Source organism: Mastigoproctus giganteus, chromosome 8 (assembly GCF_048544385.1).
Source record: "Mastigoproctus giganteus isolate SK-2022 chromosome 8, ASM4854438v1, whole genome shotgun sequence".
Classification (NCBI taxonomy): domain Eukaryota; kingdom Metazoa; phylum Arthropoda; class Arachnida; order Uropygi; family Thelyphonidae; genus Mastigoproctus; species Mastigoproctus giganteus.
The window spans coordinates 20,993,728-21,019,525 of NC_143582.1; the positions used below are offsets into that span (position 1 = coordinate 20,993,728).

Below are 25,798 nucleotides of genomic sequence, written 5' to 3' on the forward strand. Positions count from 1 at the left end.
CAATTTTCATTAAGGCTTTAATTAAGTAAGGGCCCGAACATGTTCTTTGCCTCCGGGCCCCAAAAAGGGTAGCTACGCTACTGTTAGAACATAACATTACAAACTATAATCAGATTAACAACAATATTAGGGCACCATCATGTTTGGAAATCACGAGTTTTAATGAATAAATTAATGAAGTGTAGGCCCACCTTTGACTTCAATGACGTCGTGAAACATTTTCGACTAGTTCCTTGTAGCAGGCAGCAATTTGTGTCCATTCATCCATCAGTGCAAGTGCCAGGTTCAGCTGTAGAAGAAGAGGTGCATGTTGGTCACGGCATTCCGATTTATCCCAAAGGTATTCAATTGGATTCAGATCCGCTTTAGGCCTAGGGAACTTGCAGCACTTCGTTTTCCTCAGAACAAGTTTCGTACATTGCTCTCTATATGTGATAGAGTTATCCTCTGAACGTGAAGAGTCCATTATCAGAGGTCTATCAGAATGGAAACCCACACACCACGGAATTGCCAAGGATGTCAGTTTACGACTCGACATTGATAGTGTTTCGGTACAACCAATGTACCAAGTCTGAACCACAAGAAGTAACTCTATACTATAATCGTGCCTCCTCCAAACTTCGCTTTTGGTATAATACATTGCGGTAGATGACGTCCACAGGCTCCTCCACATCCACATTTCACTATCTGATCTGTTTTACGCCTTGTGCGTTTAGTTTTCTAGATCTGAAGACAATATAGCAGGACTCGTAGGTGCCTGTATCCACTGTTCCATGATCCAAGAACGATAGGTTACACACTACCACAAGCGACATTTGGCATGTTAATGGAGTAATGTGGGACTTCTGAGCAGCAGCTCTGTCGTTATATACGCTATGCCCCTTGAACACACTTATGGCCGTTCCTGCGGATATCACGTTTGTAACAATTGTAACGTTCTCGGAAATTATAACATGTAACAATTTCTGAGGACGTCCCCTGCTTCTCTTTTACCACTTCCTTAGGGACCGACGATTCCTATCCGTCTTCTTTTCTTTTTTTTTTTCTAGTTCTATCATTTCATATCAGCGAGTTTTAAATACGTGGATGTTGCACGTAATGAGAAATTGCTAATATTGACAACGAACAAAAAGAAGACTCTCTGAAGTACCGTAATTGCCTTGTTTTTGATATCTCTGCTTTGCCTAAACACTTTTGTTCTTCCTTTTCGTACATCTCCTTCGCATCATTTATTATATTGGGACGAATGTCCCAATACTTTGGTCTGCATATAGATATACAGATTATTGGACCTTCAGAAAATTTCTTGAAGTTTAGATAATTCATATTATTAAAGAGATTGAGAAATACCGTTTTCGGACGTAGAACAGAAAAACAAAACAGAACAAAAACTTAATTCGATTATTGGCTTGCTCAGATTGATTCCCTTTCTGATTACGAGCTTGCAGTGATTATTATCCTGTTGTTTAAGTCATTTGTCATTGGTTAAGCCGCCCTTTGGGTACTGCATACTGATCTAGAAGTCTCATATTAGGATGCTGATCCGCCTAATACCCTACAACTTTCTCGAATGACACACACACTCAAAAGGGGATATAAATTTAAATTGAAAATGGATAGTTTCAGGACAGATGTTCGAAAATTTTTGGGAGTGGATAGTTTGAATAAATTGAAGAATTAGACAAATTATTACAGGAGATGGAAATGATGTTTTTTTTTTTTTTTTTCGCTGTCATTTGCCATTGCTGATACTAATACTAATACTGAGAGAACAGGATTACATTAATCCTAATGCCCTGAATTATTAGAATAAACAATCATATTAATAGGTACATTTGCTATCCAATGGTTGTATTTATACAGTCTTCACTGATATTGTTCTGTTTTTCCTTTTTTTAAATCAAAATAACGATATTATTTTTATGCAAAATATATTACAGTAATCCCTTAGGTATTTTGATTTTGTTCTTTCAGTGGTGGAAACAGTGAGTCCGTTTTACCGAACGATCCTAGGAATGTTTGTCCAGTTAAGTTGGTCTTTTGGATTCATCATCTTACCTGGAATCATCTGGTTGCTTCGAGACTGGTTCTACGTGCAACTTCTCGTTAGTGTACCTTGCGTCTTGATGATATCAGTCTATTGGTGAGTTTAAAACTCAGTCCCTCCATAGCATTTGCTTTTACTTTCTTATTTTTAAAAGGTATAAAGTAGATAATTAATGAACATTTTGGCAATTAAATTAGAGTCAAACTGTGTGCTGAGGAGAAAATGTTTTCTCTCTTGTGTACATAGTTCTGGTTGTTGTTGTTGGTTTTTTTATTTATTTTATTTTTTTTTTCCTCTCTTCTTGATCGGACCCAATGAATTCGACACAGAACATAGAAACAAAATACGAAATTGCTTACGCTGTTCTTTCAACAGTATTTGAATTGCCGACAGTAGGGAGCGAACTATATTTCCAAGCTTATGCAGGTTAAGAACAGATATAAAATTGTATAGTAAACATCATTCAAAAGATGTATGGTCATCTGCTGCCATGTCAGTAATTTATTGTTGCTGGCTAAAAGAGACAATTTGGTCCTTCCAAAATACGGAGCGGGGAATCATGGAGGAGTTGGTTATATTGTTCCCGATGGTGCTACTACAAATCCCGATATCGGGACTCGAGATTATAACAAGAGGGGTCGTAAATGGAGAAAATGTCAGTAGAGTTTCATAAGTTTGGCGTGGATGGGAGAGCTTCACCTCGAAAGCAACCATATAACACCAACGAACACCAGACGGCGTTTTGAATGTTGCACTGCCCACCATTTGTGAACTTTGGAACGATCATGGCATTATACAACGTTGAGGTCTAACAGTTATGTTTGGATATTATTGTTTTTTGGGTTTAAGGCGCATCAGCGACTTAGACCATATTGCACCATTTTGTATTATGTGTATACAAATGTGTTGTTCCCAGCCTGAATCGCATGTTGTGGGGACAGAAAAACCGGAATAACGGGGAAGGCAATCCTACTGTCTCCACCCGAGATCAGCTAACTACAGCTCCAGATTGATGACAGCTTCATAAATTCTTCAAATCATTGACGGGAATCGAACCGAGACTTCTCCAATCGAATGACAAGCGGCGAAACCACTATACTCTTAAGAGTACGAAGTCTGGATGGTGGGAGTCTGGAAAATGCTACCTACCATAATTACTTTGATATACAGTAATTGGCACGTATCCAATCATCAGGTGACTAATTAAGTTCGTGTCGATTTTTAGGATAAAATTAAAATATACTTGAAAAAATGAACAAAATCATTTTATTTGGAAAAATAATCACAATCCTAAGGAGATACCACCCCCAAAGAGAGAAGATTATTGACGTCATTTTCGCTTTTAAATAGCCTTACTGTTTTTGGCGGTTATTTGAGTTGTTAGCGTTGCATTTTTGCTATTAAATATCTATTTTACTTTTAATTTTCAATTTCTTTTATTGTGGTTCATGTTGTTCTATTCCTGTAGCTAATTTTAAAAAGAGGTCTCGTAAGCCAAAGAGCAAATTTAAATGTATTAATCGTCAGTCTGGTTCTCACCAACGCTTTTCTATGATTTCTACCACCAGTAATTCGGAAGTAACCGATTCGTCATTCTTTTTCTAAAGAATAGCTTAAGTTTAAACGTTTGTTTCTTAGTCAAAATTCTTTATTCAAAACAAATGTTAAATAAAGTTGTCTCTAAAAAAAGTGGATAATAATTCCAGTCAGCATAATGAATTACTCTTGAATATTCTTTTGACGTCTAATCTCACGATCTTTGATACCTGATGAGAGCAATACTTTCTGAACTGGATATTATTATTTTTTGTAATATTTAAAGTAAGTTTCTGACAGCGTTTCTACTTCTGCAACTGTTAATAAACCCCATTCGAGTTTGGATGTACCTAATGAATTTGGATTTAAGTTTAGTTTGGATTCTGCTAACTGTGATTTCTTAAAATCTTTGGCTGATCCAAGCACTCATTTCAATTAGAAGGGACGTTTTTCCAAACATCAACCTGAAGCAGACTCCGGTTGGTCCTTCTGTTAAGTGCATTTGCCAGTAACCCTCAGCGAATAAAACGGGTACCGGTAGTTTAAAAGTTCATTCTTAAAGTCGTAATTCTTAAAGTATGATCACTTAAAGAAAGTGATCATGACCACAGTGCTACTATTCACAAAGGTTTTTATCAAGGAAATTCTGGACTTATTTGAATTACTGCGAATACAAATCAGAGCATGAACTATCAGAAATTTTTCTGAAAATTGCTTGCTGTTGTTGTTATTGTTGTTGTTTTATACCGGATTTGTTTCAGGTTGATACCGGAATCTCCTCGTTGGTTACTCACTCAGAATCGAACTGAAGAAACCAAACGAGTCCTAAGGATCGCCGCCAGAAGAAACAAGAGAAGTGTGGACGAAATAGATGAGGTAGTGACAAAGCTCAGTATTCAGATCAGAAAGGTAGGCCAAAAACTAATCATTAATAACTGTATTGCAAATTTAATCTGTTAAGCACTCAGTCTGTTTACATATTGCTCCAGTTAACCTGCTACGATTCAAAAGAAATGCGGCCCATGAAAGAGACTGATATAAAATTATTTTGTGTGCATTACAGAAACTCGAGGTAAATAATGGCATCGACAGACTCTAAGGATGCCAAGGAAGTACAAGAGATGTGGGCAGTGTCATTTTCTTGTTGAAACCGCGTCTTTAGAGAATTCGTCTGGTGATAATGTTTCTACAAGTGTTTGTATGATGACAGTCTATCACTCGCTGTTGACTGCCTCATTAAGGAAAGTGTTATTGCACACCGGATCAGGGGTGCAATAACCTAGGCGACTGAGCAGCGACTCCAATAACCTAGGTCCTAGGCGACCGCTGCCGGGGCCGACAGCAAATTTCGCGCGATGTCAGGGTAAGTGATTCAGAATTCGTCCGTGGACGGCAGCGTTGTCGCTTGCATCACTTAAATAATAATAACAATTACGATCTCGTTCCCTCTGTGCGTATTAAAAAGGGCATTTATTTCTCTCTTCAAATATAGATAATCAGTTCAAATAACAAACTGAAGTAATCATTAAAAAATTCTACGGCCAGCTTGATAGACAAGATTTAAAAATCGTACGAAAGTGCTGCGCAAGACTTTATGTATATGCCAAAAAATGGAAATCTTTTCAATATTTAATAAATAACGGAATGTCTGAAAGCCTAAAAAATGATATCGTTCATATATGCTTGCCAGCATATGAATACGAGTTAAGCGCCAAAGCAATAAGACTATGAGGCGTCAGTATAATGTGTTTGTCGATATGCCTGTTTGCTAGACGAGAGAAGCCATGCAACTCTCGCCTGAGACCGACTAACTCAGCCTCGTTGTAAAAAAGCCCATAAAAATTCCTAACGTCATCGACCAGATTCGAACTCTTTTTCACCCGGTGTGGGGAGGACAGGGATTCTATCAAATGTGCTACCCACGAGGGCCCAGTGTGGGGGAGAACAATGATTTCATTAACTGTCCTACCCGAGAGGACCACTGGTAAGCAAAACATTGCTTATAGAACGAAGCTGCCAAAACCTGAGTGGATCTTACACAGAAATGTGCAAAACATTGTAATTGATTAGGATTGGTGTTACTAGTTTCTCAATACGACCAAATATTTATCAATTTATAATGCCAAAAAAAAATAAAAAAATAAATAAAAAATATATATATAGCCACGCTCGAAAAAAGAAAACACTTAGTCTGACAGTAATGATTCCCCATCGGGGATTGATCATAGAATGCCATGTTAGCGACCAAGCTGTTCGCGCCACTGGCAAAACTGCGAGTCTTAGATAAACGGTGGCTGCTTTAATCATCAAAATGGAAACGTCATGGTGCTACTACTGCAGGGAGACGTTTAGGAGATAGTAGAAATTGGGGAAAGGGATCGAAGAGACTTCAGAAAAGTGGCAGATAGATTCTGTCAGTCTTCATCGAATACTGCCAACCAGTAATGTAGGGAGGCTACAGGAACTGATATTAATAAAAGGATGATGCGTAGGGAGCTGCATAAAATCGAACTTTACTGAAGAGATGAAATACACAAACTGAAAATCACATAATGCAATGCATAGCGTCGACTTGCAGGAACAAGTAATGCCATGCAGTACATTAGCATGGTAAATAATACGCTCTTTCTACAAGTTGACAGCAATGTATTCGAGAATTCTAAGAATCCAAATGTCCAAATATCCAGACTGAATCGTCCTGTTCTTCAGCTTCAGGAGTCACATGTTTCGTGAATACCGAAGAGAGAGAGAGAGAGAGAGAGAGAGAGAGAATGTGGTCTGATCATGCAGACTTACGCCAATGGGTTGCGTTCCTTTTTGACGATACTGTAGGTTGAAAATAATAATCTGCAATATTTCGACCAAACAGTCCAGTAAAACCTTTGATATATCATACAATAAATTAATTTTTTTATACTTTAATTAATAGTAATATAACAGTATAAAACTTTGCAACCATAAATTTCCTGGATCATTAGGCATATTAAACGTTCTCTTTTGAAAAAATAAAAAAATATATATTATGTAGAACATCTTAGATATCTTAAAAAAATTCATGTTGCTGAAAACATGAATTCCTTTTCCTGAAAAAAAAATCGAAACTTAAAAGTAGCCAAGTGGCGAAATTACAACCTTCCCCTACAGTTTAATTAATGATATGATATTAAAAAAATATATTACAGCATTTTAAAGCAAAAATAAGTTTTTTTTCACGCATGTACAAGTAAAATTAATTAACACTTATAATTTGCATTTGAATTATAGTAACACTTTAATATAATTAAAATATCATTTATTATAATTAAATATAATTTACTATAATTAAATTATAGCGACACCTATAATTAACTTTAATTATAGATCAAAAACACTGACCTCCAAGTTATAATTAAATTCCAAAAGAAAAGTTAAGACGTCGAAATAACAACAGCTGCACGCAATTGTAAACAACAGCTGGATATAAACGCGAATGTTACTCTAGCGGCAATATCTCAAAATATTATTATATGTCAACCACCGTACATTGCTGCCGTTTTCCAAGTTTTAAGTTTTAATTGGAACATAGAGTGAGTATCATTCACTGCTGTTCATAGATAACCACTAGTAATTTTTTGGATAATTACTTTAGGTGAAAGCAGTTGGCTTTGCTAAGTGAAATAATGTTTAACAGGCTTTTTCATGCTGACAATTCCTTATCTTTTACAGAATGAAGATGGTCCATCTGGTGGCTCTTTTATGAATTTATTGCGAATTCCTGTCTTAAGGAATCAAACATTTAATATTTATTTTAACTGGTAAGATAATTCAGCATTTTCTTCCATTCTGTCTTATATTTGACAAATTATAAAGGTATCTTAGATAGAATGAAAATAAAAATTATTTAAACTGTCTGGCTACTGAAAGTTATGACGGTACGCATTTTTTTGGATTAGGATTTTTAGTAAGGGTATGGGATAATCTTATTCATATGAGATGAGGAAGAGGTCCAAAAAATTATCCCAGGCCACGTAGGGAACTTCTAGAGACTCGGACGTATTAGACGCCTTGCATTGGATTTCTGTCTGCAGTTGTCACAAAAAAAGTTGTAATACTTGTATTTTTAGATCACAAAATTCTGTTCACTTTTAATATCGCCAGTTAAATTTTTTTCTGTTAGTCAAGACGGAAGTTATCAACTCAATAAATAAAATTTAAGTTAAAACGAGTGCTATTAATTTAGAAATGCACTACACTACCAAAAGTCAAGGGAAAAATGGACAGTTGTTCTATGACTATCCCCCACAGTCATAGACAAGTGTCACAAAAATTTTGGTAGACAGTGTAAGCATATTTTTGTAATATATGTAGAGTATGTAATAAGATGGGAAAATACTTGTACCTCTTAAATATTACGATATAAATTAAAACTGTTTAGTTTAATTTATTATTAATTTAAAACTATTATTATAAATTATATTAACACTGTTAATTTAAAAATTATTCCAATATTTAATTTTTAAAAAATTAAAAATTAGTTTATATTTCAAAATTCTTAATTTATAGAATAGTAAGGGTTAATTACTTCAAAATTATTTAATTTAGAAGTAAATAACCTTAACTGCAAAAATATAAATTTTTAACTAGTCGTGCACATTTGATTCACGTAATCAGGGCCCGCGTTAAAAGTGAGCTATCAACCTGGACGCAGACGAGTCTGCGCGTCGAGGCATACCTACCAGCACTACCACCACTTAAGAAAGCTTCTTGTCCTGACTAACGTCGGCCCTGATCACAATGCTATTCTTGTTATTTTGAATTGGTAATTTGTGCCTGAAAAGTTGACAATTTTTCAGGTTCGTTATTTCCTTTATTTATTTCGGCTTGTCTTTGAACACCAACGACATGAGTGGGGATCCATTCGTCAACTTCGTTATTTCGGGTGCTGTGGAATTTCCTGCCTATATAATTGGACTCGTCGTACTCCAGTACTATGGAAGAAGGTTGCCTCTTGTTTCATCCATGATTGCCGGTGGGATTGCATGCCTTTTGACCATTCCCATACCAGAAGGTAAGAAACATTCGACTAAGGAGTTTTGGTTCTTCAATGAGCAAAAACTTCTGACATTAGCTTAATCAGCTGCCTTTTTATCTGCGTCACTAAAGTTTTATTTATTTTTTTTTTTCCCAGAGATTCGGTGGCTAGAAATCGCTATGACCATGGCTGGAAAACTTTGTATTTGTACCGCATTCTCCATTACCTTTGTCTATTCTGCCGAGATCTTCCCAACTGTGGTTCGAAATATTGGAGTAGGCTCCAGTATTTTTATTGGACGGCTCAGCTCATTGGTCGCCCCTTTTGTAAAAGAATTGGTAAGTAATGTGATGTGATACTTAAAACTCAATAAGCTTACGAATATGATAAATCCGAGGCTCACTTCAGAGCTCAACGTCCATGGTCGACCTCCAACCATCGACGTCCAAAGCTGTACTTTCTGCTTCTTTACAATCTTTTAAATTATACAACTCCCAAGCATTTTCAGCATCTAAAATAGTAAACTTCAGGACGGAAAAACCATTGCTACAAGCAAAATACTCAAGAAGTTCCTAAAAAACTCTCACCTATACCCAAAATATATAAAAGCCAACAAGTATAAACTCTCAGAACTATTATAACTTTGATTTAAAAAAAAAAGTAAAATAATCTTTTGATTCACTAATATACTTATATTTGAATCCCAGAAAACACCAGAAATCGTTTACCACAATTTCAAGATTGAAGATTTTACAGCACTATATGCTTGTGGTTGTGCTAAACGTTCCCTGGTCAGTTGTCCAACCTTGAGGCAGAATACAAATAAGATAATTTTCTGTATATATAGGAAGCATAAACTATCTATGTGAATATCCACGTATAGTACCTGAAAGAAATATGGTTTATTAATTTCAGGGTCATGCAACTTACTTATCAGTTCCGCAAGCTGTGTATGGAAGTTTGTCGATAATCTCCGGTCTCCTTGTCTTGTTTCTTCCTGAAACTCATAATCAGAAAGTTCCGGACACATTGCATCAAGCAGCAGAATTCTGGAGGTAAATAAATTCATAAACTATGTGATTTAAATATTTCCCGAACTTTTTATTTAAATTAAAATATACAATATATAATGTTGTCTTATCTTTATAAAATATTCCAGAAAGGCAATCCACTCCAGCAAATTGTGGGGGTTGGGGTGGGTTTATTATTGTGGGGGGTTTGGTGTATTATTGTTTTTTTTTTCTTGCCCTAATTTTCTTTATATTTTAATTATTATAATTTATCCCCTTTTTATATGTATATCCCCGTAGTCCAATCCTCCCACTTTAGCATCTGACTTGTTTGATCTCAGAAGATTACCTGACTCGAAGGGGACCCTAATTATTTTTAAGTATTTCTCCACAGGATTGGCTGAGTTTCGGAATGACAGACTCCAACACATGAATGTAAAATAAAACAATGTTTATTAACATATCATACAGAAACTAATAATAGTGACTTGTTATTTCATTAACCTTTATATGTGTAAATATCTTGTTCAAACTCAAATGTTTCATCATCCGATATCCTATTCTAATACACATTATTATTCATTATGACATGGTGTCTCTTCATGTTCTTTACAGGGACTTCAATAGGTCGTGTCATACACTTTACATAGATTCTTCCCACTCTTCTTCTGAACAGTCTGTATAATAAACCAACAACTACCAGCCAATGAACTGGCTCACAAAAACCTTCAGAGTTCGTGTCTCAATTTGTAAAAAAAATTGCATTTATTCAATTAGACACCCTTTCTGCATTCAGGTCAACAGGAAATATCAATCAATTCAATTAAACATTACCTTTCAGAACAGTTAATCCTCTATACCTTTATATATCACTTATTAATTAGCCCCTACTCAAATCAGAAATACTGTCCACAAATCAACTCATAATAAATTTAAATTTCAACCTTTAATTTCATACATATTATGAAAACCTTTCCCAACTTTAAACAATTCTCAGTTATCTATTATACCCTCTCCTTCCAGCAAGCATTTATATGAGGAGTTTCACTTCAAATTATAGGCTGCGTCCGTCTTAAATACCTTACACTTTTATTCATATATTCATTACTTAAACCTCCCTCCTTAACTATAAATATCTATTTATTCTAAAGTCCTCTCCTTAATAAATTAAGCACACCTATGTCGGTAAACTCTCTAGCACTTACGTGTTAGGCCTGGAACTTCCCTCTCTGCTTGGCTTCCTTTCATATCGGTCATTCAGGTACTGGAATGCGGGGGCGCTCGTTTGGGGACCTCGGTGATTATGGTGCTTCCCTACCGGGTACTGCACGGCTGGAATCAATCAGTGTCGCATACTCTTTACCGGTCAGCATTTCTTCTTCCGTGGATAGAGGGGTTTTCGAGTAGGTCAATGGTTCGACCACTCATTCGACTGACTTTGCCTATATAATTCTCAGGGTGTGATTCTTCCTTCTTCCTCACTACGGCTTCCATGTTTACAGGTGAACATTCCTACGGGCTGTCGGGATACGCAGAATTTCTATCACTGCTTCCATCTACCTCAGGGCTGCAGCTATCACCCAAATTAGACTACCGCTCTGCTTTGTATCGTTCTCCAACTCATTCAAATCATCCTCCAGACCGCTCCGAAAACTTCTTCCGACTCCTCCGAAAACTTCTTCCGAATCCTCCGAAAACGTCTTCCGAATCTCACGAAAACTTTTCCAGAATGCCACGAAAACCTTTTCAGAATCTCCCTCTCAAAATTCCCTCTATTTTCTTCCTGGCCAATAGGAGATCTGCGCATCCCTTTTCCTGTGCTCTCATTTGTCTCCTCTCATCTTCCGTGGGCGGGTCTTCTTCCCAACTTCCGTGGCCTAGAATATACGAGAACCATCTAGAACGAGAGGCGGAAGTTCAGGTTAACTGAGAAACGTCACAGCTCTTCCCGTGACCTCACGCGCGCACACCTGGTGACGTCGCCCACCTCTACTAGCGTTCCACCGTGAAATTTCTAAGAGAGCCAACTTAAGTGCTCTTGGCCCTTACTATGGTGCATCTGCCTCTGTCTTAATGGGGATTTGTCACGGTTATTTACTTTTACTGACTCGTCAAAGAATTTCCATACAAACAAACTACAACTAAACAGGGAGTGACTGGAAGGTATTTTTGAATTCCAGTGTTTCTTAATCCATGTTGTTTGTACCAGAAAACCACTATTCGTACTACAGTTAAATTCTCATAATATTTAACAATTTTTATTAATTAATGTAAGGACGGGTCCTTACATAGCATTCCTCTTCCCCTAAAAAAATTTATATTCCATATACAAATTTTTTTCCTTTCTGTCCTAAGACGGATATGATCTTATCCCAGATCCACTTTATCGACAGCCAATCTCCTCTAATTGCCTTTCTATATTTTCTAATTACACTTATATACCAGACATTACTTAAACTTATATTAAGCTTCATTACTTACTCCCATCCCATATTTTCGTCGAATACTGCTCCTAGATACATTTGCTGCATCCTGTTTATTTCCTTTATACACGGCTACTTATGGTACATTATCCTCTGACACCAAACTCACCTTGGTGAAGTCTCCTATAGTCCGTCCTTGGGGTATTTCGCAACTGGTACCTTTCCTTGCCGACTTGTTGGGGACACCTTTGCTCCTCCCCCCTTCGTCCAGTGGTTATTTCTCTTGACCGTGTTTGCACACATCTCCTCCCTCTTCCTTCCAAAACGCAATCATTTATTATTGGTTTCACTTGGAAGTGATACCTTTTTAACCTATCTTCGTGTTCAACCCGTTCGTTTCGGGGGTTATTTACCTGTCTCAACTTATAAGTTACGGGGGAAAGTTTCGCTATCACCCTGAACGGCCCCTTAGCTTGTTTAAGCCATTTTTTTTCTTTTTGTCCCTCATTTTTAATTAAAACCCAGTCTCCTTCATTAATCTGCTTATGTATCCGTCCCTTATTGACCATATCCCTCCTCCTAGCACTATTTCGTAGGCTGGCTTCCTTGGCCATCTCTCTAGCGGTCTCGAATCGATCGATTAGCTCTCTCTTGAAATCCTGAATGTCATTATATTTCGGCCGGGTGCTGTCATCCGACAAATCCCACGGGAACCTAGGATCGAACCCGAGTAGTAGAAAGGATGGCTTCTCCAAGACACTGCGGTGGATGGCTGTCCTAACAGCGAATAATGCATAGGGAATTTGCTCATCCCAGTTGTCTCCCACTCTATTACTAAGATGAGACAGTGCTTTCTTTAATGTTCTATTTAGTCTCTCACACATCCCGTTGCATTGTGCCCTATAAGGTGCCGTGAATATTCGCTTTATCTTTAGTAACTCGCATACCTGCAACATTAATTCTGACTGGAAATTCGGCCCGCGGTCAGTTAATATTGTGTCACTGCACCCATATCTACACACCACGTGTTCTAAGTATGCTTTGGCGATAGTTGAAGCTGCCTGATCCTTCAAGGGAATGGCTTCCGGATACCTGGTGAGCATGTCAATCACCGTAAGAAGGTACCGATTTCCATTCCTAGTGATGGGCAATGGTCCCACAATATCCATAGAGATCGCCTCAAAAGCTTGATTAGGACTCAGGTGTGCTTGAAGGGGGGCTCTACCCGTGAAGGTGTTCCGCACCTGACATTCGTGACAACAACGGCAAAACTCCCTTACATCCCGATCCAAACACTTCCAATAGTACCGGGTTTCAATCCTCTCCTTTGTTTTTCGGTAGCCCATATGCCCAGCCATAGGATGAGAATGGTACCGCCTTAATATCCACTCTATCATTTTCCTGGGGGCTACGAGCCTTCCCCCCTTTCCTTTCTCCCTTGACCCAGTCGTTTCATAACGGAGGATGCCTTCGCCATCCAACTTCAAACGATTGTTTTCCCCCTCCCTTTCCTTGCTGCTACCACCACTCTCTAGTTCCAGGTTTCGTATGATGGCCTTTAGGTCGGGATCTTCCCTTTGTGCCTTGCGTATGCGAACCCTTTCCCAATCGTCCTCTCCACAGATCTCGGCGTCTCCCTCGTGAGTTACCCCTAATATGTGTACCTGTTGCGTGCCCCCTAGTTCCCTCCCCTGATGGTCATATTCGGCTCTACTCAAAAAATCCGCCACCACATTTTGTGACCCCGGTATGTACTGCACCTCCAGGTCGTACTCCTGCAGTGCTATGCTCCACCGGACCAGCCTGTCATTCTTGTCCCTTATGTCCCGCAGGATTCTTAGAGGTTGGTGATCAGACAGAACTATTACCTTACGTCCATATAGGAGAAATCTAAATTTCTTCACCGCAAACACGATTGCTAGTGCCTCCTTCTCACAGGTGGCATAGTTCTTCTCATGTCTATTCAGCGGCCGACTACAGTAGCCTATAGGCTGCCTGCCCCCATCCGTTTCTTGCTCCAACACCCCCGCTATAGTCTCCCTAGAGGCATCACAAACCAAAAAAAATGGTTCTGAGGGGTTTGGGTGTGCCAGCAGAGGTCGCTGTGTTAGGGCCCCCTTTAAGGTTCTGAAGGCCTGAGCTGCCTGCTCATCCCATACGAACCTCTGCCCCTTTTTGGTTAAAGCGGTTAGCGGCCTCATTATCTCAGCACCGTTTCTTATGTGTCGCCTGTAATAATTTGCCATACCGAGCACTCTCCTCACTTCCTTCACAGTGCGAGGGGGCTTCAAATTCTGAATTGCTTCTATATTTTTTTGGTTTGGCTTTATACCTTCTGTAGAGATGGTGTGCCCCAAATATTCTATCTCAGGGATCAAAAACTTGCACTTTGATGTTTTCAGGGATAGGTTGGCCTCAGTCAGTCTCTGGAAAACATCCCGTAACAGCTCTCTGTGCTCCTCCAACGTGGGGGAATAAACCAGAACGTCGTCTATGAAGCACATTACCCCTCTGTCTAGCAGGTCTGCAAAAAATAGTGGTCATAACGCATTGAAAAGAGGCCGCAGAATTTCGGGCTCCCTGTGGCATTCTGGCCATCTGATATTTTCCAAAAGGGGTTTGAAAAGCAAAGTATTTCTTGTGCTCAGGGTGGAGAGGTATCTGGTAGTAACCTGAGTTTAGATCCAGTTTAGAGAAATACGTAGCTCCCTTTAGACTGCTCAGAATCTCTGACACATTTGGCATGGGGAAATCGATAGGTTTTGTGACTTGATTAATTTTCCTGAGGTCCAGCACTATTCTAATTCCCCCTTCAGCTTTTTTCACGACTAGCAGTGGACTATTCCACTTGGATTGTGACCTTTCTATAATTCCGGCCCTTTCCATCAGCGAGATCTCTTCCCTTAGTTTTGGGATTTGGGCTTGGGGAATACGGTACTGCGGAGTGAAAATGGGGTTGTCCTGGGTTACATGGACCTCGTGCTCGGTTAAATTCGTAGAGCCCAGCTCGGACACCCTTTCGGTAAACAAATGCCCATATTCGTTTATCAGATTCCTTACTTCCGCAGGCCAATTTGGTCCTTCCAGAACCCTATTTTCTTGAGTCACGCATGTCTCAATCTCTCCAGTGGTTCTCGTGATACCTGAGACCGGCGAACTGACCCCTTGGTCGAACAATAACTTATTTTTCTTCAGGTCTATAACGCATCCAGCCTCCCTTAACAGGTCTATCCCCACTATCACATCGTATCCAGCGCCCATTATCCCCGGAGCTACTAGAAACTGGTATCTCACTACTTCACTTCCCTTTCCTAATGCTGCATCCTCTGTTACTAAATACTTTGTCGGCCAATCGCCCCGGCCTATACCCTTCAATGTATATTCCTCGCAGGCCTGTACATTGTTTTCTCCCCGGATGTCCCTGTACTTTAAATAGAAATTCCAGGTCATTAGTGACCGGGTAGCCCCGCTGTCGATGAGCATCCGGCTATCCACCCCGCCGATGCTGCCGTCTACGTAAAATAAGGTATCGTTGCTTGCATTGCTTCTTACCGACTCTATGTGTATGCCCTTTCTTGGATAATGCTTCCCTATATGCCCACTTGGTCCCCTGGTGACGGACCTTTTTTGTATTAAGGCTGGCCTATCTCCTCTGTAGCCCTGCAAATAGCTGCCCTTCTTATCCGTAGTGTGTCTTTCCCCCATCCGTTGGTCCGAGTGTATAGGCCTACTCACGTGGTGATTTCTATTTTGGTGGCAATATTCTCCCCTTTCCCAGTTATCTTTGGTACCCCGTTTCACTTTGCAGTAGCGGGTCCAATGGTCTGAGTTCTGGCACTTATAACACCATTTTCGACTGCTATCCTTGTCTCCCCCCTCGTTTGTTCGTGAAACTATACCCAATCTTTGTTTCACTTCCGTTTGTTGCTGATTTTCTCTAGCATCATTGCTTAAAGAGAGCCTTTCCATCATCCACTCCATCTTTCTTTCGATGCTATTTAAATGTTTAGCTAACCCTTCGATTTCGCTCCCCCACTCCCTCGATTCCTTTCCTGTTTTTGGCTGTTTTCTGTCGGTCATTGCGTTTATTTCCTTTGCCCCCGTATTTCTACTAAAGTTTTCAAGCATTTCCTCCTCTAATGAGAGGTTGTAAGCGTCTGTTAATGTTTCGGGTTTTTTCCTTAGTACTTCCTTTTTATAATTATGGTGGAGCCCTGTGATAAATTGCCCTGTTAGTATCTTCTCGAACACCTGTTTCTCCGATTCTGCTGTTTCTGTATTTATTTTTAAATTTAGAAGTCGCTGGTGGAATTCGCTCACTGTTTCGCGAGTGGTCTGCGTGTATCCTCCCAATTTTCCTATGCTGGTTAACAAGTCATTCTTTTTCCCAAATAATTTTCTTAATGTCTCAGCGAATCTGTGGAGCGTTACTATTTCTTCTGCCACTGTAGCCTGTCTGTATTTTTCTAATGCCTGTCCTTCTAGTTTAAATTCCCCTATAGTTATGACATCCATATCGCTTAGCTCTTCCTTATCCTTAATTAGCTTTAATTTATTAATAAATTTTTCCACTCTTTCACCTGATTCCCCCTTGAATGGTTTCAAATACTTGCTGTATTTGATTTGTCCTGACCCCTTTGCTACCCCCCTTACCATTCTCACCTCTGGTTTTTCTTGGCCTTCATGTTCGTCACTGTGGCCCCCAAAATTTTCGCAGTCCTCGCCGCGTTTCCTACCCTTTCTTGGCATTTTTATTTTATATCTATTAATCTCTAGCTATCAACTTTAACTAATTAATCTGTCTGCCGATTAATCTTTCTACAATTCTTTAACTATATTAGATAATCCAATTCAATTTACCATTAACATTTACCTGCTTGATCAATAATCAATTAGTAAAATTTCAACACCCAATAATTATAAAAGTTATTAAGTTTTACTTATCTATCCTTGAAGTTTCCCTGTCCGGTCTCACTAATTAATTCAATTGTACATAAATAATAATTTCCAGTTCAACGCTAAATCAATACTTGCCTCTAAAATCCACCGTTATTTACCTGTTCAATCTAAATTCATTCAACAATAATCAACTCAGTAATACATATATAATTCTAACTTACGCTTTCTGGCTCGCCAGCTGAATTTTTTCTATCAGTTTCAGCAACTGGATTGCATGTATATATACATGTATATATATTTTCCTGTCGTTCTGAACTCAGCCTTCCGTTGTGCAGAATTATCCTGGCTTATGCTCGCCAATTGTGGGGGTTGGGGTGGGTTTATTATTGTGGGGGGTTTGGTGTATTATTGTTTTTTTTTTCTTGCCCTAATTTTCTTTATATTTTAATTATTATAATTTATCCCCTTTTTATATGTATATCCCCGTAGTCCAATCCTCCCACTTTAGCATCTGACTTGTTTGATCTCAGAAGATTACCTGACTCGAAGGGGACCCTAATTATTTTTAAGTATTTCTCCACAGGATTGGCTGAGTTTCGGAATGACAGACTCCAACACATGAATGTAAAATAAAACAATGTTTATTAACATATCATACAGAAACTAATAATAGTGACTTGTTATTTCATTAACCTTTATATGTGTAAATATCTTGTTCAAACTCAAATGTTTCATCATCCGATATCCTATTCTAATACACATTATTATTCATTATGACATGGTGTCTCTTCATGTTCTTTACAGGGACTTCAATAGGTCGTGTCATACACTTTACATAGATTCTTCCCACTCTTCTTCTGAACAGTCTGTATAATAAACCAACAACTACCAGCCAATGAACTGGCTCACAAAAACCTTCAGAGTTCGTGTCTCAATTTGTAAAAAAAATTGCATTTATTCAATTAGACACCCTTTCTGCATTCAGGTCAACAGGAAATATCAATCAATTCAATTAAACATTACCTTTCAGAACAGTTAATCCTCTATACCTTTATATATCACTTATTAATTAGCCCCTACTCAAATCAGAAATACTGTCCACAAATCAACTCATAATAAATTTAAATTTCAACCTTTAATTTCATACATATTATGAAAACCTTTCCCAACTTTAAACAATTCTCAGTTATCTATTATACCCTCTCCTTCCAGCAAGCATTTATATGAGGAGTTTCACTTCAAATTATAGGCTGCGTCCGTCTTAAATACCTTACACTTTTATTCATATATTCATTACTTAAACCTCCCTCCTTAACTATAAATATCTATTTATTCTAAAGTCCTCTCCTTAATAAATTAAGCACACCTATGTCGGTAAACTCTCTAGCACTTACGTGTTAGGCCTGGAACTTCCCTCTCTGCTTGGCTTCCTTTCATATCGGTCATTCAGGTACTGGAATGCGGGGGCGCTCGTTTGGGGACCTCGGTGATTATGGTGCTTCCCTACCGGGTACTGCACGGCTGGAATCAATCAGTGTCGCATACTCTTTACCGGTCAGCATTTCTTCTTCCGTGGATAGAGGGGTTTTCGAGTAGGTCAATGGTTCGACCACTCGTTCGACTGACTTTGCCTATATAATTCTCAGGGTGTGATTCTTCCTTCTTCCTCACTACGGCTTCCATGTTTACAGGTGAACATTCCTACGGGCTGTCGGGATACGCAGAATTTCTATCACTGCTTCCATCTACCTCAGGGCTGCAGCTATCACCCAAATTAGACTACCGCTCTGCTTTGTATCGTTCTCCAACTCATTCAAATCATCCTCCAGACCGCTCCGAAAACTTCTTCCGACTCCTCCGAAAACTTCTTCCGAATCCTCCGAAAACGTCTTCCGAATCTCACGAAAACTTTTCCAGAATGCCACGAAAACCTTTTCAGAATCTCCCTCTCAAAATTCCCTCTATTTTCTTCCTGGCCAATAGGAGATCTGCGCATCCCTTTTCCTGTGCTCTCATTTGTCTCCTCTCATCTTCCGTGGGCGGGTCTTCTTCCCAACTTCCGTGGCCTAGAATATACGAGAACCATCTAGAACGAGAGGCGGAAGTTCAGGTTAACTGAGAAACGTCACAGCTCTTCCCGTGACCTCACGCGCGCACACCTGGTGACGTCGCCCACCTCTACTAGCGTTCCACCGTGAAATTTCTAAGAGAGCCAACTTAAGTGCTCTTGGCCCTTACTATGGTGCATCTGCCTCTGTCTTAATGGGGATTTGTCACGGTTATTTACTTTTACTGACTCGTCAAAGAATTTCCATACAAACAAACTACAACTAAACAGGGAGTGACTGGAAGGTATTTTTGAATTCCAGTGTTTCTTAATCCATGTTGTTTGTACCAGAAAACCACTATTCGTACTACAGTTAAATTCTCATAATATTTAACAATTTTTATTAATTAATGTAAGGACGGGTCCTTACAAAATAATCTATTAAAAACTATACAGCGATTTCATATATCTCAAAGATATAGAAACGTCTCTTGTAATCTTAGTTGCAACTATAAATTAAAATTACGTACGGGTTTGTATTTTTAAAATATTAAAATCGTTCGTCTGTAAGGAATCAACGCTAAGCCAATCAGGAGTATGAAGAACATTCTGTATTATCTGGAATAAATTTCAAGTGGAATGAACAAAATCATCTTGGAAATGAAAGCTTACAATATAAGATAGTCAAAAAGTCCACACCACTGCATTTTAAAGCATAACTACTGGAAACTGGTGCTATTTTATCAGGACAATTCATCTCCTAACCGATCGGATGTAATTAGGATGTTTTTGAAGAACTTTTTTGAACTTTTTCTTTGAACTTTGAACTTTTTCCTCTCACTCATTGAGACCTTGTTGTCAATGGCTTTTGAAGTGTTCCCAGAAATCAAAAATCACTCCAAGGACATCATATGCCAACTACAGTTGCAATATGTGCTTTTAAAGCATACCCATAAATGGAAGCTAACGCCACTTCCTTCATAATGTAATCATAAAATGTCATATTAGGGTCACCCGAGAACTGACTCATCTGCTCATGTATGTGTAATATGTCATAAATCGCACGTGTTCTCTGGTCGACTTGCTTGTTTTGCTGGACAGAAAACCCGAGTTTCTGGAAGGGAAAAAGCTTTCTTGCTGCCCACTCCTGGGATCAACTCACGCAGCCACGGAGTGAAAAAAGTCCATAAAATTTCTTCACGTCATTGACGGGATTCGAACTCTCGGTGTGGGGAGGCGGTGATTATAACTACTGTGTTACCCGCGCGGATTAGTTGAAAACCAAAAAATGATACGTATGCTAGTAATATTCAACGCTTTTACAAGCTGGGTCAATACTCAACAGTTGTACAAAAAAAAAAAAAAAAAAATACGGCACCAAAAAAAATACGGAAAGCACAGACAGATGAGTGGACCAGGGACCGAGTCAGTGTTCTTAGGGACGGGTACTAGGTAGCAGTTTCCCAGGCGTTGACTGCTCCCTGGTGATTATTTGTGTAGTTCAAATAACACTAGAAAGTGATACAGGTGGTTTGGATTTATGTCTAGAGGCCACCGAAGTACGTATATACATACATACGTACAAAAAAAAAATACGGCGGGCCCCTTCTCTGACCCCCGCTGCACTTCTTTTATCCCCACCCATCCCCAACTTTTCCAGCTGTTCCCCTTTTCCTTTTCTCACAATTTTGTCTATCCTGGAACTTTGTTCCGGTATACACTAGCATGAAGGTAGTAGATCCTGGCCGCCTCCACGTGACGAGAATGGGGTGGAACATGGTGACCAGGTGTTGCAGCTTCCCACCTGCCAAGAACCAGGTACCGGCCGACAACGTAACAACAGAACGCATCATAACATTTTACACACCCAACAAACTACATACAAATGGCTGGTTTTGGCATAAGCTCACAAGTACAGTAGCAGCTAATGGGGAAAACCCTGTGGTTTGCCACAACAACACATGAATATCCCTGAAAATATGGCAGCAGCAAATATGGCCAAGTAAATGTAAGAGACTGAAGTGGAGTAGCTCGAATTTGCTGTTGATAGGCTAAGGATGATACGATTTGATGCGACAACATGGAACAGAATGATGAAGGGGGGCGGAGTTCAGTACACAATGAACATGTATACAAGACAATCTTAACTGTCAAAAAATCAGATAAGCCATTCTGGTTTCTCAATAACATGAAATCTTTTTAGCAATCTTTTTTTTAGATGAAAATCGTTTTCATGAGATAATTTGGGCACAGTATTTTGCTCATGTCTTCCTCTTTTGACTAATGGTTCCCAAGGGAATTATTGTTTAAAAATTTTGTCTCTTTATCATCCTTATATATAGAGGGTTTAAGAAATCCTACCCTAATCCTACCCTACCTTAATGCATACTACGTCTTATATAAACAGTATATATATACAATAAAATTAACATTGAATTATCGATTTATATCGGAACTTAAAATTGAGTAGATGTAAAAGTGCGGAACTGATAATTTTGTTTGACAAAAATTAAAAAATAAATCCATTGTTATTTACACTTAGTGGTAATAACGGCTAAGAAGAGCTATATGAATTCCATTACAGATCGATGTATACTTTATCTATGGAATCATGTGTTCACAGGGCAAATTACCTGTAAGCATATGCGTTTTATGACTCATTTAGAAATTAAATTTCGTCGGCCTTTGACGCTATTCAGGCATCAGAGGCAGGCAAAATAACGAACGACGAGAATGGCATGGTGTTACTCAGATATAAGGGATTCAGAATTATTATTATATTAGGTTATCCGTAATTTAATACATAAACCCGTATTTGTGTCTGTAGACTAAGTGTGTTCTCTAGTTGATTTGCCTGTTTTGCTGGACGAAAAAAACCCAGTTTCTGGGAAGAAAAACCTTGCCATCCACCCTGAGACCGACTAACTCAGCCACGGAGTGAAAAAAGCCCAATGAACTGCCTGGCGTCATCGACGGGATTCGAACCCGGGCCTTTTCTACCTGGTGTGGGGGAGGACGGTGACGATACCACTGTTCTACCGCGCAAACGATGGTTATCTTCCTCGGGGTTTTTTTTTGTCAAGAAAACAGAAAATCGACCTCAGAACATACGCAATTTACAGACGATATACAGGAACAAGTCGCTGATGCTCCTAAAACCCTACAATAACTAATAATAATTTCTTGCAGTCGTCTACTCATGGCAAACCTAGCCCAGTCAATTCTACCAGCCAGACCGTTCTTTCAGTATTTTATTTGAAATTTATATACACAGTGCAAAAGACATGAAACCAAAAAATAAAATTTTAAAAAATCGAAAGATTATGCAATATTCCAGCATTAAATAACTTTTTTGGATCAAATCTTGTTAACGTGTGAAGTTTTATAACACATTTTAATTTTAATGATTCTCTGTTTTTCAGTGTTATGTGTTAGCTGTTTTAGAAAACAAATAAATTTAAAATCTCTTCTTTATTCCAGTAAACCGAAGCATTCAAGAAAAGAAGAAACTATCGGTCTTAGAGAGGAATGAAGTGAGAAAAAGAATGCGAATTCCATCAGCACATTTCTTTCCTTTTATAAAATAAAGGATAGAAGATTTTCTTTTGGAATGGTCTCGACCCGCTCAGAATCGAATTTTGTGGCATTTGTCCAAGGTGGCGGCTATTTTTGAAATTACTCGTATATGTGTGCATTACAAAAAAGCACACCAGACAGAATTCTGTGAATTCGAATTTTCATTTTTGAATTCTTAATATATGAATTCTAAATATCAGCCATTAAACGATTTCTAATTTAAACTTTTCTTAGCCTCACTTATTATAATTAATGTTTTGAGAAACAGCCCACCATGTATTCGTAACAGCAATGGAATAAGACACAAAATCATTAAACCAGTATGAAAAATGTGTTATTATATAAACGGTTGGATATTTGGGCAGTTAAAGAATGTTAGCTAAATTCGGTTGCTCTGAATAGACAAAATACACCGCTCATCATTGAAAATTTCCCATCTAAAAGTAGTATGGGCTTTGAGCTCAACATAAGTGGAAGGATGGATATTACCGCAGACAAGTAAGTCTGCAGTGATATCTATCAGTAAGTACGGTGCACATCAACATAAATTATAACCTCCATGAACAGCGACAGGAATGTTATCTTGGTGAACATTAAGCTATGTGTTTGCTACTTGCAGCTCCTGCTGCCTCTAATCTACCTAAAAAAAAACTATTATTTTTAGGCCACCCGAATAATTCAATTCATCTGCCGTGCTGTGTATCAAATGTCTGTGAATTGCGTGTGTTCTATGGTCAATTTGCCTGTTTGTTGGACGAAAAACCCCAGATTCTGGGGGGGGGGGAAACCTTGCTATCTACGCATGAGACCGACTAACTCAGCCACGGAGTGTACCTCTACTCTACACTTGAATACAGAGGAGTTAGGACAAAGTGATAGGGAATGAGAAGCGGAGGACAGCAAGCTTCCCATCATATCCCAAATGTGTCGCTGAGCGACAGATCAGCTGAACACGCAGGTTGTCCATATGTAGGCATTGTCGGGATATGAGAGCCGTATGTGGGTGGGTGGGAGTTGTCCTACGGTAAAACGGTATCTGGGACGGAGCGTAGTAAGAGTAGTGCACTGGTTTTAGAATGGCTGACTGCAACGTGTCATCAGTAATGACGAGAGGTGAACGGAATTGTAACTGAAGGCTCCCTATACCATTATTCTGTGTATTAGCCCAATATGCCGCTCTCCGATTTAGGCTGGATTACCTCCAGCTCTGGCGCGTCTCCAGACGCATATACAACTACCATTGGATCCCTAAGAGAAACGTGATTCGTCAATAAAGACGACACGATATCATTGCTTTCGAAACAACTCTCTCCCTCCACCACGACAGATGCTGACAAGGATGGAATAGTGTCAGAAGCAGACGAGGCAACAAATGTAGCTCCACTTCTCTTAGTCATCTGCTAATCGTGTTGTTGGACACCCACGCAGACAGGTGCATCGTGACGATGTTGGAAATCCGAGAAATTGTGACAGCTGTTTTCGGTTGCCAGTTGGCGGAGCCCTTGCAGGCAGCATAGTGCATATAAGCACTGTCCTCCCTATACCGAGTGGAAAAGGATGGGGCTGAAATCTCGTAAATGAAGCGGGGAATTTTTATAGACTTTGTTCACAACATGGCTGAGTTCCTCGGGTCTCAGGCGAGGTTGCATAGTTTCCTCCAGGAAATTCTGTTTTTCGTAAAAAAAACGAGAAAACTCACTTACAGACACAAATATACTAGTGCCTCATAACCTAGTTGCGTTGCCACTTAACACACATACACAAACGAATTCCATATACAATGCCCTCCCATTAATATCCGGATACCTACAAATAACGTTTATTCGCATATTTACAAATAACGTTTATTCACAAAAACGCTAACATTCCACCAGTTTTTTGTAAGATATTTTCTGCCATTCGGCCTTCAAAGCGTCGACCAGTTCAACTTGGTTTTGTATCGTAATACTATCTCGTCGAAGGCCTACGAGCATTTTTATAGTGGTGTCTGACATGTGGTGCTTGGGTAGGACTTGACCAACTAGCAACGGTGAGGTATCCGGATATTAATCGTGGGCAGTGTATTATTATTATTATTTCTCTCTGATTGGAGGTTCCACCTCATGACGGGTATTGCTACCAAGCACACAGAGTGGCTGTTGTTATGTCTGGTGTTACTGTTGGTTGAGGAACTCTAATTTTCCTACAGGTGTTCAGGATTGCGACTTTCTGGAGTTCCTTGTAGGTGTTCACTGGGAGACCTATTGCTGCTAGGCTGTTATGTAGGGTCTTTGGCACCATACCTGTGGTTGACACGATGATTGGGATGGTCGTTACTTGTTGCATATGTCACATCTCTTTGATCTCCTGCCTTAGGTTCGTGTACTTTCTGATTTTTTCCCCATGGGTTTTCTGCAGGTTGCCAGTGTTGGGTACCGCTATGTCAATCAGATTATTATTATTATTATTATTATTATTAATTTATTTATCTAACACCCCTGTACAGACATTATCTAGGAGGGTGGCTAATACAGACATCCTACAACAAATTAGACGGCAACATTGAAAATCAAAAAATACATAAGAATAAACAAATCAATAAATATATAAGAATAAATAAATCAATAAATACATAAGAATAAATAAACCAATAAATACATAAGAATAAACAAATCAATAAATACATAATAAATAAATCAATAAATACATAAGAATAAATAAATCAATAAATACATCAACAGTCATTTGATGCAAGCAACATAAATACAAGCAAGTCACTATGAATGAATCGCGTATAATTTCTGCAGTCCTCACAGAGTCTTTTGAAGACACAAAAATCATTCATTACGTATGCTTAAATATTGTATTATAATATTCTTAGGATTAAAAAGTGAGGTGCAAACTCGTAACAGCTACTTAAAATATTCCGATTTCAATACAAGAATTTATGTTTTCATCATTTACATCATATAATTAAGCTAATTTATAGCAAAAGTTTCGTGAAAATTTATTAATAAGGGATTCGGCTAAAGCTTCTATAAAGACATATGAATTATTTCATATAAAACATGTGAAATGTTTTATATGGAATATTTTCGTTAATTAATTTTTTTCTTAATTTCGTTTCCTAAATTACATTTAGGAAACGAAATTAAGTATTTTTAATTTAATAATCATTAAATATCCCGTCTCTCAATAATAATTAAATTATAATTTAATTATAAAATTTATTTTAAAAATGTTATCCATAAAAATGATCCTTTTATATAA

The 25,798-nt window shown here is 38.6% G+C and overlaps 1 protein-coding gene across 3 annotated transcripts in view; it reads left to right on the forward strand.

Moving 5' to 3' along the window:
• The window catches only part of LOC150081322 (organic cation transporter protein-like), a 37,611-nt gene extending 14,958 nt beyond the window's left edge, over nucleotides 1-22,653 (forward strand). For 2 of the 3 annotated variants that reach the window (XM_090379164.1, XM_090379163.1), the window contains exons 5-11: nucleotides 1,975-2,143; nucleotides 4,345-4,492; nucleotides 7,289-7,377; nucleotides 8,416-8,630; nucleotides 8,751-8,932; nucleotides 9,510-9,649; nucleotides 22,454-22,653. In XM_090379164.1, coding sequence (XP_090235290.1) covers nucleotides 1,975-2,143; nucleotides 4,345-4,492; nucleotides 7,289-7,377; nucleotides 8,416-8,630; nucleotides 8,751-8,932; nucleotides 9,510-9,649; nucleotides 22,454-22,505 — 995 coding nt within the window. In that variant the 3' untranslated portion in view covers nucleotides 22,506-22,653. The remainder of the gene's footprint in view (nucleotides 1-1,974; nucleotides 2,144-4,344; nucleotides 4,493-7,288; nucleotides 7,378-8,415; nucleotides 8,631-8,750; nucleotides 8,933-9,509; nucleotides 9,650-22,453) is intronic. The other variant, XR_016547264.1, reaches the window with a different exon arrangement.
• Nucleotides 22,654-25,798: the final 3,145 nt, after the last annotated feature.